General features: G+C 43.6%; 1 protein-coding gene across 6 annotated transcripts in view; it reads left to right on the top strand.

The window, feature by feature from the left end:
- The window catches only part of AKIRIN1 (akirin 1), a 35013-nt gene extending 27370 nt beyond the window's left edge, over positions 1-7643 (top strand). The window contains exons 5-7 of one of the 6 annotated variants that reach the window (XR_009452010.1): positions 3644-3861; positions 4140-4194; positions 7425-7643. Coding sequence is in view for 3 of the 6 variants with exons in the window: in XM_059690065.1 (XP_059546048.1) it covers positions 3644-3861; positions 7425-7532 (326 nt within the window). In the remaining 3 variants the exon portion in view is untranslated. Of the gene's footprint in view, positions 1-1995; positions 2157-3643; positions 3862-4139; positions 4195-4742 lie in introns of those variants that run through there. The other 5 variants (XR_009452012.1, XR_009452011.1, XM_059690066.1 and 2 more) reach the window with 5 other exon arrangements.
- The last annotated feature ends 6631 nt before the right edge of the window (positions 7644-14274 follow it).

Genomic DNA, 14274 nt, shown 5'->3' with positions numbered 1-14274 from the left:
TATTTTCTCTATTCCCCAAATGGCACATTCTTATTGTAGTTTAAATGACTATTCTGGTTTTCATTACAATCCAGTCCTTAGGACCCATTACTTTCTTTTTCAGACTTTGCTTATTATTGGCTTTGTTGCCTGTACCTTACTGTTCCTCTAGGCTTGGGGGTAGGGGTGGGGTAAGTTTCCAAACTCACTGTTTTCCCCAAATGTTTTTATTTTAAACTTAAAAAAAAAAAGGGCAAGAGATAGAAACATCACTAATGAGAGAGAATCATGGATAGGCTGCTTCCTGCACAACCTGTACTGGGGATCAAGCCAGCAACTCTGGCATGTGCCCTGACCTGGAATCTAACCATAACCTCCCAGTTACTGGGTTGACACTCAAATACTGAGCCACACTAGCCGGGCTAAATGTTTTTGAGAGCACATCACTTAAAAGGAAGATACATTTTCAGCCCAAACTGCAAATAAATATTTAATTGCAAGTTATTTATGTGTATCACTACAGTGATGTTATGTACTTTAAAAACAAAAACAAAACAAAGCAAGACAAAAATAGAAAAATAAAAACATTTACACACACACACAACACAGAAATTTTAGCTCTGGCTGGTTTGGCTCAATGCTTAGAGCTGCGGCCCGTGGACCGGACGGTCGTGGGTTCGATTTTGGTCATGGGTTCTATTTCCAGCCAAGGGCACATACCTTCATTCCCATCCCCTGTCCGGCCTTTGTGGCAATCGATGTGTCTCTCTCACATCAATGATTCTCTCCCTCCCTCCCTTCCTCGCTCTCTAAAAAATCAATGGAAAAATGTCCTCGGGTGAAGATTAAAAACAAAACCCCAAAGCAAAAAGATACAGATTTTTTAAAAGTTTTGATAAACAGCCCTAGCCGGTTTGGCTCAGTGGATAGAGCGTCGGCCTGCGGACTGAAGGGTCCCGGGTTCAATTCCGGTCAAGGGCATGTACCTTGGTTGCGGGCACATCCCCAGTAGGGGGTGTGCAGGAGGCGGCTGATCGATGTTTCTCTCTCATCAATGTTTCTAACTCTCTGTCCCTCTCCCCTCCTCTTTGTAAAAAATCAATAAAATATATTTAAAAAAAAAAGTTTCTATAAACAGAAATATTCTCGTATTTTCTTCCCACAATTCTAATGTATCATATTACGTATACCCTATGGTACCCCCCCCCCCCCACACACACCACTTTGGATGCTCCTCTGTAGTCAAAGGGAGCCATGGGAGGGTCTCAAACAGAGGAAGGCGTCATGGTCTTTACCAACCTTCCTGATCCACAGACTTTAGGAGCTGAGACATCAAAAACTGGGATTGTCTTAGTCTGGTTCCCACCGTCCAGGAACAGCCTCAGTGCTTTACGCATAATTTATATAATTCCCAAAGCCTCCCTAAACTATAGGTACTGTTATTGTCTTTTAAAGTAATATTTTAAACTTCAAAAAACATTTATGCTGATCAGGCACAGTGGAAGGAAGGGAGAAAGAGAAACATCAATGTGTTGTTCCACTTATGTATGCATTGCTTGCTTCTCATGTGCCCCGACTGGGGATCGAACCCACAACCTTGGCTCATCAGGACGATCTCTAACCGGTCGAGCCACTCCGCCAGGGCAATATTTTCATTTTAATTCGAGGAACTGAGGCTAAGTACGATTAGGAAACTGCCAGGGTCACACACAAGGGGCGAAGCGAAGTCATAATATTAACCCACCTAGCGCGGGTCCACAGTCCATGAGCTTAACCGTTGCTGGAGTGGCGGCGGGGACACACTTTTTCTCTCGAGTGGCCTCGGTCAAGTACCTCACGAACCGAAGCTGCCGGGGGCGTGCCAGGCACAGCCCCGAGGCAGCCGGAGCGCACCGCCCGCTAGGCCCTCGCTACCGCGGTTCCCTAGGGAAGGTCGGTTTCTCCACCGTCAAACCTCCAGAAGGCAAGCGCACACCCGCGCAGGCGCAGATCCATACGCTTGGTTCCTATGGTTTCCGGGGCCAGACGGCGGAAGGAAGGTCTACTTCCGGTGTCGCGCTACAAGCGTCGCGCTGCGGGCATCCTTTGCGGCAGCTCTCCGCGTCGCCTGCAGCTCTTGTTGTATCCGCAGCCAGCGACCGAACAAGGGCACCGCAGCAGGACGGTAGGGCCTGCGGGTGTGTACGCGGGGCAGTTTAGCTTAAGGGACTTCCTTCCGAGATTTCTTTAACCAATTTCCTCGTGGCTGGCTGCGTGTCCGTTCTCTCTCACTCGAACTCCGGGCGTGCTTTCCGCTTCCCCAGGTCCCTTGGCCCACACAGCCAGCCAATGTCACTGAAGCCTGTAGACCGCACCTTTCTGGGTTCTCCTTGCAGGCTAACCGAGATATCTGCCAGACTAACGCTTTGGCCCTCTGGCTCTCCACCTGAAGCCCATGCTCCTTGTCTCGGCTTTCAAGTCCCCGCGTGATTGCGGCCCTGCACCCGGCTTCCCGACATGATTGCGCTCCAGCCACGTCTGGGTCCTCGGTGTCCCTCACACACACCCAGACCCGCGGCTGTAACTCCTGCTGTGCCCTCTGGAGTACTCTGCCCACCCACCTTTACTGCGCAAACTCAGCCCTTCCTAAAAGGCATCTTCACGTCTCCTGGGCGGAGTTGATGCTTCCTCCTTCGAGCTCTTAAACCTTGGTTTGTGCCTTCCTTTGGGCTCCCAATTCGCTGTGTATCTGTAATCTCGTATTTCACGTCGCAGCTGCTGCTTTCCCCCATTCCAGTGCCTTACTAATTTATTATTTAGTAGATGACTTAAAGAATGGGTAGGAAATTTAAAAGTTAAATTCACCTGTGGATCTACTATTCATGCATAACTATTGCCGTTTTGTGTGTGTGCTTTCCTCCAGTCTTCTTTTGCAGACAGTTTTTCTTCGGCATTATTGTTGTATTTTTTCTTTATTTGACATTAAAATGTGTGTCCCATGTTTATTTTTCTTTTTTCCTGAATATCATCATATTCTACTAAGTAGGTACTGGATTTAATTATCCATTTAAGTTGTTTGAAATTAACCTTTTTTTTTTTTTTTTTAACAAACTACTACCTGGTCCCTGCCCTTACTGCATTCATTGTTCCATAAGGGAGACATTCAAGTAAATAGTCCATTATAGTGGCTTTCAGAGTACTCGCATGGGAAGTGGAGACTGATGTGGTAACATAAAGGGGGATGCCGGTTTCAGGAGGGCTTCTCAGGGAAGGTGTCATCTAAGTTGATATGGATAGAAATATGTAAAGAAATGTTTCTATGCTTATGCTTTTTTTTGTTCTTTTCAGTTATTTCTTCAGATCTGACTCAAAGAATTGGGATTATTAAGTCAAAAACATAAAAACTCTTTAACTTTTGATAAACATGATTTTATCAATATAAAGAAGATTTTTATATTTTATTTTAGTTCTCTTTCCCTTGGGTTTTGTGAAAGCACAGAAATTGTTCATCTACCGTAAACTGGGAGAATCTGTCTAATGAAAAAGTTTGGTGTGAAGAAATTGGGAGAATAGTGTAAAATAACTTTCTAGAGGGCTATTTATCATAATAACCTCGTTTTTCTTAGAAATTTCTTACTTGATTGTATTTTTATGGCATTATATCTTTCTTTACCTTCCGTTTCAGCCATGCCTTTCTTTGATATACAGAAGAAGTTGGGCATTGACTTAGACCACTGGCTGTCAATCCAAAGTGCTGAACAGCCTCACAGGATTCCATCTCGATGCCATGCTTTTGAAAAAGAATGGATAGAATGTTCACATGGAATTGGTGGTATCCGCGCACGGAAAGAGTGCAAGATAGAATATGAAGATTTATTAGAATGTCTGCTTCGGCAGAAAACGGTGAGGGAGTGATGGAGATGGGAGCTGAGTTACTTCCTCATTTCTTTGGGGCTACTTTTCAGTATTTTTAATTGGTCATTGAGTTGAATTGGCAAGACTTTTATGGTAAAACACCTCTGTTTAGGTACCATGTTAAGGAAGTTAAATGTCTTCAGATCTGAGGAAGCCCTGTTGTTCCTCAGTGTCCTTCCTCATCTCTCCGATTTTCCTTAGTATCGACCCTTGCTGTAGCCATCAGGTTAGAAATTACATGTCTTTGTCTGTTTCTGTTTTTGTAGTAGGCCATAAAGCAAAGAATAGCAACCCGTCTTGGATGTTTGTGAAAATCTTTGGGTAAAAATCTTTAAAATTCATTGAACCCTCATTGGGGCAGGGGTTAAAACCTTGAAGGTCTATTACATTGAACCTGATATAACAACTCTGAAATATTTATGCTCTGGGGAAGGTGGAGGCGTTAATGAGATTGCTTTAGGTGAGCCTAACCAAAAATGCATAGGGAAAGGGGGTGCTAACACAGGGCTAACACATTTAGAGCTCTATTCTCCCTTAAAGAAGAAATCTTTGAGTGTGGGCTGTTTTTTATAACTTAATTTCTTGTAGTTCAGGGAGACAATTTAGATTTTCAGTTAAATTTATCTATCAACATTTTAAATGTCCTTTAACATCTGTTAGCATTTGGTTAAAGTGAAGCCAAATTTGGAAAGAATGAAAGGGTATCAGGTCATAATTTTGATTTGATCTCTGTAGGAATATTGATTATTAAGTGGGTAATATTATAGTGTAGTCTACATTATAGGACAATGAGTGGGTCATGTTTGGCCACCTACCAGCTAGTTCACAATGTCTTCTCTTCTCGTGGGCCTGCATTATTCCTTGCTCAGATTAAGACTTTACTCACTGTGGAAAATTTACATCAAGAGGAGGCAGTGTGGTGAGGTGGAAAGGACATTGGATTGAAGTTAGAAGAGCTGGGTTTTGGTGTGGTTCTGCCACCACTATTTTTGTGTCTTTAGGCAAGTCACTTGTTTGTCTTGATGTCCTTATCTGGAAATTTTATTAAAGAGTTCCCCCAAGGTCACTTCCTCATCCTGTGAATTTATGAATAGATATGTTACTGTTTTAGAGGTAACCCTAAATGACTAGATACTTCCCCCTAGGTGAAGAAACTAGTGATTCAGGAAGTTAGAATCAAGCCCTGTTCTAAGTGCCTGGCATGTAATAATGCATTTATTTCTCATAACAACCTTGTAAGATGCATTACTATTATTTCGCCCACCATACAATTAAAAACACTTGAGGCAAGAAAAACTAGGGCCATTGCCTAAGGTCATATAGCTAGTAAGTGTTGTAACTGGGATTTGAGCCTGGCAATGCTGGCTCCAGAGCCTGTGCTTATTACATCACAACACTAAGTGGTTATTGGCTCTAGTTCAGGTGAAGATTTAATCCATGGTGTTCTGAGAGCTCAACCATGACTAGTCCTCTGTTGGGAAATTTCTTTCATAGAGAAATCTATTTTTTCTTAAATATATTCTTATTTATTTCAGAGAAGAATGGAGAAGGAGAAAGAGATAGAAATATCAATTATGAGAGAATCATTCATTGGCTGCCTCCTGCACGCCCCCCACTGGGGATCAAGCCCACAACCTGGGCATGTGCCTGTGACCAGAATCGAACCTGGGACCTTTTGGTCCGCAGGCCGACGTTCCATCCACTGAGCCAAACGAGCTAGGGCAAGAAATCTATTTTTTTGATATCTTATTATTGATTTTAGAGAGAGAGAGAGAGAGAAAAACATCAATGATGAGAGAGAATCATTGATCGGCTGCCTCCTGCACACCCCCTACTGGGGATTGAGCCGGCAACCCAAGCATATACCTTTGACTGGAATTGAGGGACCCTTCAGTCCATAGGCTGACCCAAACCAGCTAGGGCAACCTTTTTTTTTCTTTTTCCTTTTTAAATCTTCACCCCAGGATATTTTTTCATTGATTTTTAGGGAGAGTGGAAGAGAGAGGGAAAGACAGAGAGAAACATCTATGTGAGAGAAACACATCGATTGGTTGTCTCCCTGACCGGCTCTGGGCCCAGGGAGGAGCCTGCAACCAAGGTACATGCCCTTGACTGGAATCGAACCTGTGACCCTTTGGTCCACAGGCCAACGCTCTATCCACTGAGTCAGACCAGCTAGGACCACACATTTTTTTTTTTTAAGTCCCTGTCCTAATGCAGCGTATATAGTGTGGAGGGGAACAGAAAGTTAAACAAGTTAAAAAATAGGGTGTCAGGAGTTGAGTGCAGTGGGGAAAATAAACAGGAAAGGTATAGAAAGCCCTGGTCATGGGAGCTAAGTTGTTTTTTTTTAAATAGAGCTGTCAGAGAAGAGTTCAGCAACACAAGACATTTGAGCAGAGACTTAGAGAAAGTGAGCCAAGTGGAAACAAGGGGAGAGTATGTCTGGCAGAAGCAGCAGCAAGTGCAAAGATTCCTGAGCTGTATCAGAGAGAGCTAGAGGAAGGTGTTAAGACATGAAGTCAGGGAGATCGGCCTCGTAAGTCATTATAAGGAAGGATTTGTTTTTCCTTTCAGTAAGATGGGAAGCCATTGAGTTTTGAGCAGATAAATAATGCAGTCATGACTAGTGAGTGAGTGTATTTTCTATGTCGAAGGGTCCATGTGAATCTTGCTTTCACACAGGCTTGTATAGCATGACATTTGCTAGGAATGGCCTATCTGAGAGGCAAAAGTCAGGGCTCAACAGTGACTATTAGCTATTGGGTCTTAATTTCAGTTTGGTAAAAAGAGACCTTATATTGGCTATTTCTGCTTCATTCATACCCAGCAAACAGTCAACAGCAGCAGAGCCACCTTCACATAGAGAGGTCAGGAATATATAGCCTTTAATATTTTAAAAGCTTTTAGTATGTATGACTATGTCTCTTAAAAGTTTTTTAATATATATTTTTATTGATTTTAGAGAGGAAGGCAGAGGGAGAGAGAGAGAGAAACATCAATGATGAGAGAGAATCATTGATTGGCTGCCTCCTACATACCCCACACTGGGGATCAAGCCCACAACCCCGGCATGTGTCCTTGACCGTAATCACACCCAGGACCCTTCAGTCTCAAGCTGATGTTCTATCCACTGAGCCAAACCAGCTAGGACTCTTAAAGGTTTTTGACTTGTAAGTTTTGTTATTAGATTTCAAGGAGATATTATTATATATACCAGAAGTTTATTTGTTAAAAGCTTGAGAAATTATTTCAAGTTTTTAAAAGACACGTTTTATCTCAGAAGCCCTCTGAAAATGAAATCAATTTTCCTTCCGTTTCTCCAGCCCTGGCTTTCTGGTGCATATCTCCCCCTAGTTTTTTATTTGTGTATTTGTTTATATTTTAGAGAAGCATTGATTTGTTGTTCTACTTATTTATGCATTCATTGGTTGATACTTGTTTGTGCCCTGACTGGGGATCAAATCTGCAACCTTGGTGTATCAGGGTAATGCTCTGAGTTACCTGGCCAGGGCCTCCCTCTAGTTTTAAATACTTTTTTCCTTTGACAGATGAAACGCCTGAGTGCCATCATGAAGCAGCGGAATAAGCTAATCAAGGAGGGGAAGTACACACCTCCATCCCACCACATGGACAAGGAGGAGGAGCCTAGGCCCTAAGCAGAGCAGCGGCTGAGGCTGATGTTCATGTTCATTCTTCTCCCCCGGAAAGCTTATGTACTGACAACTTCTTTGTGAAAGTATCTCAAAATAAAGGATTGCTTCATCCTATTTGTCTATTTTCTCTTGGATCATACTTTTCTATAAGATTGCAACCTATTTTTTAAGTTTGGGAAAATGCCTCTATCTATGCCTTAAAAATGAGCATCCAGGGGATAATAAGCAGCATTTAATGAATGCTTAATGTGTGTGAGGTTCTTCAAATATGGTAACTCACTTAAGAAGTTGCAGTGTTCTTTACTGCAGTGATTCTGGTTTATCTTCCATAAAGCACAGACTTGGGCTGGGAGAGAGAGGCAGCAAAGACCGATTGTGTGTTTACTATAAGGTCTGTGAAGTCTACCGTTAAGGCTAAGAAAATACCACATTCAAATAACAATTTTGAAGAAGCAATGCCATTGTTTTAATTTGCTATCTTACACCAGTGGTATAGTACCTTTAATTGGCATGCTTAGAAACAGGCTGTTCAAAGAAAATCTGGATATAGAAGGGAAGGTATGAACCTTATAAAATTAATATATATTGAGAATATAGTTGAAACCTTTGATATCCTGCAGCATTTCCCCCCAATATTTTTAATGTAAAATATACATAACAATATTTACCATCTTAAGTATGTTTAAGTGTCCAGTTGAGTGGCATTAAGTACATTCACATTTTTGTGCAACCATCACCACCATCCATCTCCAGAACTCTGTTCCATCTTGGAAAACTGAACTTCTAATACCCATTAAATAATAATTCCCCATTCTCCCCTCCCTCCAGCTCCTGGCAACCAGGATTCCATTTTCTATATGATTTGGACTACAAGTACCACATATTAGTGGAATCATACAGTAGTTCTCATTTTTTAATCCTTACCTGAGGATATGTTTGATTTTAGAGAGAGAGGAAGGGAGAGAGAAGAAACATTGACATGGAAGAGAAACATGATTGGCTATTTCCACAGAGGATTGACCCCCAAACCCAAGCATGTGCCCTGATGAAATCGAACCTGTGACCTTTTGGTGTATGGGACGACACTCCAGCTAACTGAGCCACCCAGTCAGGGCCAGTATTTCTCCTTTTGTGACTGGCTTATTTCACTTTGCACAATGTCCTCAAGGTTCTGTAACGTCAGAATTTCTTTTCAAGGCTGAATAATATCAAAATGGTGTCCTGTCCCCCTCCCCACTCCCCAGCCTAGGCATCTGGAGGACTCGCTTCCAGTGACCTTTCTAATTCCTCTTGTCTCTTACAGACCAGAGATTTGAGCAGAAACAATCAGCATCTCATTGGGAGGCACTTACCTGCCAGCCCGGCTAAAGACAGGAGCAACTCTGAACTGCCATGGCTTCAGCTGCCGGGGCAATTCCAGCCAAGAAAGAGGTGGGGAGAACTCAGTGTCACAAAATCTCACTTGGAGCTACAGGTTCAGGAGGTATGTCCCTTGCATCAGAACATCAAGCATTTCAAACCCAGGCTTGTTGAAGTCACCTTTGGCAAGTTGCATTCCCTTTCTGAGCTGCAGTCTCTTCAATTGCAAAGTAGAGATCATTCTATTTACTTAATGGAATTTCCTTGACAATTAAGTGAACACACACACACACACACAGACATTTAACCCAGAACTACTTTGCATACAATAGGTACTAGATAAATGATAGCTGCTGCTTCTCATTATTATTGTTATTCTTCACTATTACCTGTGGCCAGCCCTCTTAAAGGGTCTCTTCAAGTTGAGTTGCCTCCTAGTCTGACCCAGTGTTCTTTTTTCCTTATTTTGTGGAGAACCAGACACATGGCACTGTGACCAAGGAGAACACTAATATCTTAGGCCAGTGGTCGGCAAACTGCAGCTCGCGAGCCACATGGGGCTCTTTGGCCCCTTGAGTGTGGCTCTTCCACAAAATAACGACTTCTGCGCATGGGCCACGAAGTTTCAATCGCACTATACGTGTGCGCCCGCATGTGGTATTTTGTGGAAGAGCCACACTCAAGGGGCCAAAGAGCCACATGTGGCTCACGAGCCGCAGTTTGCTGACCACTGTCTTAGGCCATACACACCTGCAAGATGTATTGAGCAGAGGATATTGACAAACCAGAATGTTTTGTTGTTGTTGCTAATCCTCAGCCAAGGATATTTTTCCAATGATTTTTGGACAGTGTGGAAGGAAAAGGGAGAGACAGAGAAACATCGATGTGAGAGAGAGACATGGATTGGCTACCTCCCACATGCGCCCCAACCAGGGCCGGAGATCAAGCCTGCAACCCAGGTACTTGACCCGCCCACAGGCGGACGCTCTGTCCATTGAGCCAAACTGGCTAGGGCAATTGTTTTTTCTTTTATCTCCAGAAACTGAGCACCTAAGGGAAGCCAGGGCTCCTGCAGGAAGCCCTGCCTAGTGTCAATTGTTGGGTGGTGCTTTATCCAAACAGAGCAAGATATTGTTCAACTTTTCTCAGCCCTGGTCAGAAGGCTGGAGGTGCTGAGCTGGGAAATGAAGGGGTGAGGATTCAGGCAAAAGAAGATCAGCAGCCCTAACTGGTTTGGCTCAGTGGATAGAGCGTCGGCCTACGGACTCAAGGGTCCTGCGTTCTATTCCGGTCAAGGGCATGTACCTTGGTTACAGGCACATCCCCAGTGGGAAGTGTGCAGGAGGCAACTGATTGGTGTTTCTCTCTCATTGATGTTTTTAACTCTGTATCCCTCTCCCTTCCTCTCTGTAAAAAATTAATAAAAATATATTTTAAAAAAAAAAAGAAGATCAGCAACTTCCTCTTGATAGTTCCCTCTTGGGAAAAAGCCAGAATGCACTGGATCAAAGAGGCCAGGTGGCTCATGGAGCCTCATGTCCCTTGTAAGGGGTCAGTGAACTCAGAAGTTTGATTTTGCCTCCACATTGGAGCTGTTAGGTTTGGACACGGAAATGGCAGAGCTGACCAGGTTAACAGAGCAACTGGTTTGACTCCATGATGAGAAATAGATCATTTTCCGGCTTCTCCTGAGAACTATGGAAACTTCCACATTTCTGGGATCACCAATCTGACTGGAACTACCGACACAGCATTCTTTGCTCTTAGAACACAAAGCGACCTCCCCTCGGACTTCACTTTGCAGCCGCTGCAAATCCAAGGCTTGTGCTGACATACGGTTCTGTGGGCCAACTGGCTCTCTCCTGCTTTCCAGAAGAATGGGCTGGGAGCATAATGCCAGGTCATTTCAAAATTAGGGGTTTCTCAAGAGGAGGAATGAGCTAGCTGTTTCCCGAGATGAGAGTGGGACTTTTTTTTTTTTTTTTAATATATTTTTATTGATTTCAGAGAGGAAGGGAGAGGGAGAGAGAGAGAAACATCAATGATGAGAGGGAATCATTGATCGGCCGCCTCCTGCACACCCCCTACTGGGGATCGAGCCCACAACCTGGGCATATGACCTTGACCAGAATCGAACCTAGGACCCCTCAGTCTGCAGGCCAACGCTCTATCCACTGAGCCAAACCAGCTAGGACTAGAGTGGGACTTTTTTTTTTTTTTTTACTGTAACCACTCAGAACAGTCCGTGCTAACACAGAGTTTTGTGCTGGGAGAGCAAGAACATTGCTGCAATGATGTAGCAGAATCTTTTCAGTATCCTGCCAATGGCTCCTTTTCTGGTGTCATATCTAATCTTTATTGTGGCCAATGCTTCCTGGAGATCAAACACAACTTCTGATACAGAGGTAGCAAGTTCAGATTCTTTTGGTAATGTAATAACTAGGGATACAAGCCTTTTGTAAAAATAAATACATTCACTGTGAGAAGGGCAGAACCTACAGTAAACTCATTATCACTCACCCACAGGCAGTGGATGCCCAGCTCCAGCCAATGTTACCAAACAGAAGTGGAGGCCAGGATGACTTATCTTTCAATGTTTCATGACAAATCAGAAGGCTACATTTTTATGACAGATATGTGATTTTTAAATTTTATTTGTTTTTAAAAATGTTTTAATTGGTTTTTAGAGAGGGGGGAAGGGAGAGGGAGAGAGAGAAACATCGATGAGAGAGAAACATCGAATTGGTTGCCTTCTGCACAGCCCCTACTGGGGATCAAGCCTGCAACCCAGGTATGTGGACTGACCAGGAATCAAACCAGTGACCTCTAGTTGCATGGGACTACACTCAACCAACTGAGCCACACTGGCTGGGCACAAATATGTGATTCTTAAATGTCATTAATTTTTTGTCCAGCAATGAACACATGACAACAAAATTTATTTATCTTTAATGCTTTTATTGACTTTTTAGAGAGAGAGGAAGGGAAAGGGAGAGAGATTGAAACATCAGTATTGAGAGAAACATCATTGATTGGCTGCCTCCTTCACACCCCCTACTAGGAACCAAGCCTGCAACCCTGGCATGTGCCCTGACCGGGAATCGAACCAGTGACTTCTTGGTTCATGGATCAACACTTAACCAACTGAGCTATACCAGCTAGGCTGGACACCAAAATTTAAATTAAAAGAAAATACAATTTATAATCACTTAGAAAATGTGTAGGTGTACATAAAATAAAACATGTACAAAACTCCTATGATGAAAAGCCCAAGTGCTTTTGAAAGAAATCAAAGGATATCTAAATAAATGGAGAGACATGCTGCTTTCATGGACTGGAAGACTCATCATAGTAAAGATGTCAATTTTCCCCCAAATCTATATACAATGAAATTCCTATTAAAATCCCAGCAAAAATTTTTGATAGGTACAAACAATATTGCTCTAAAATGTAAAGGTAAAGGCAAAGGAACTAGAATAACCAAAACAATTTTGAAAACAAGGAATAAAATGAGAGGAATCACTGTATCCAATTTAAAGAATGATCCTATAGCCACGGTAATCAACCTATGCATTACCGGCGGATGGAGAGACACGTTGATCAATGGAACAGCATACAGACCCAGAAATGTCCCCATACAATTCTGTGGCGGGTCGGGGGGAAACCCACTCTATCAACCAAACCTCACACTTAACTCAAAATGGTCACAGGAGTTTAAATGTAAATTTATAAAAACTGTTAGAAAATAACATAAGAGAAAATATTCAGGACCTTGGGCTCAGTGAAGAATCCTTAGACATGACACCAATAGCACATTGCAATAAAATAAATAAATAAATTGGACTTCATTAAAATTAAAATCATTTGCTCTGTGAAAGAGATCCTGTTTAGAAGAGAAAATACAGAGTAGGAGAAAATATTTGCAAATCATATATCTGACCACAGGCCAAAAGCTCTACCCACTGAGCAAACTGGCTAGGGCGAGATCATCCTGTATTATCTGAGTAGGCCCCAAGTCCAATGACAAGTATCCTTAGAAGAGAAGACCCAGACATAGTGGAGAAGGCCATGTGAAGATGGAGACAGAGGTTAGAGTGATGTAGCCACAGAAGCTGGAAAAGGGAAGGAAGGATTCTCCTTTAGAGCCTTTGGACGGAGTGTGGCCCTGCCCACTCCTTGATTTAAGACTTCTGGACTCTAGAACTGTCAGAGAATGAATTTCTGTTGTCTTAAGCCTCCAAGTTTGTGCTAATTTGTTATGGCAGCTCCAAGAAACAAATATATCATGGAATATTATGCAGCAATGGCAGGGACCAAACATGATACAGCAAAACTTAAATGGATCTCAAAGGCTGAGTGAAACGAAAAAAAATCTCAAAAGGTCACATACTGTATAATTCCATTTACATAACATTTCCCAAAAGACAAAATTATGATATGAAAAACAGATTAATGGTTGCCAAGGAAAAGGGATGGTGGGAGGAGCGGGGAGTGTGTGTGACTACAAAGCAGCATGAAGGAGCTCTTTGTGACGCTGGGACAGTTCTGTATGTTGATTGCGGTGGTGGTTACTAGAATTGAAAGGTGATAAAATGAAACAGATTGTACAAGTTGAAACACATTCTACAAGTATAAACTTCTTGCTCTTTATACCTATCTACACTAATAAAAGAGAAAAATGGTAATTGGCGTACGACGATACCCTTTTCATTGGCTAATCAGGGCTATATGCAAATTAACTGCCAACTATGATTGGCAGTTAACTGCCAACAAGATGGCGGTTAATTTGCATATGTAGGCACAATGCAGGGAGGCGAAAGGGAAAGCAGGAAGAAGCCCCCTGCCACTGACAGTGATAGGAAACCCAGCGGGGAGCTAAGAGCTGGGGGGCAGGGCAAAGGCGGCCCTGGGGCCGCCTTTGCCCTGCCCCCCAGCCATGATCAGAGAATCAGGCGCCTTTGCCGCCCTGGCCAGTGATAGCAGGAAGTAGGGGTGGAGCCAGCGATGGGAGCTGGGCACGGTCGAAGCTGGCAGTCCCGGGAGCTAGGGGTCCCTTGCCTGGGCCTAAAGCGGAGCCCACGATCGCGGCGCCCCCCGCTGCCACTGCAGGTCCCCGCTGCCCGGGCCGGATGCCTCAGCCAGAGGCGTTAGGCCTGGGCAGGGGTGGAGCCTGCAACCGCGGGGAGCTGGGGGTCCCCTGCCCAGGCCTGACACCTCTGCCGGAGGCCTCAGGCCTGGTCAAGGGGCCGATCCGGTGATTGGTGATCAGAGGGTGATGAGGGTCAACTCCTCTGGCCGAGGCATCAGGCCTGGGCAAGGGGCTGATCCTGCGATTGGAGGGTGATGGGGGTCAACGCCTGAGGGCTTCCAGTATGTGAGAGGGGGC

This window comes from Myotis daubentonii, chromosome 3 (assembly GCF_963259705.1).
Source record: "Myotis daubentonii chromosome 3, mMyoDau2.1, whole genome shotgun sequence".
Lineage (NCBI taxonomy): Eukaryota > Metazoa > Chordata > Mammalia > Chiroptera > Vespertilionidae > Myotis > Myotis daubentonii.
The sequence above is the reverse complement of the archived record's forward strand: the minus strand, read 5'-3'. Positions and strand labels throughout refer to the sequence as shown.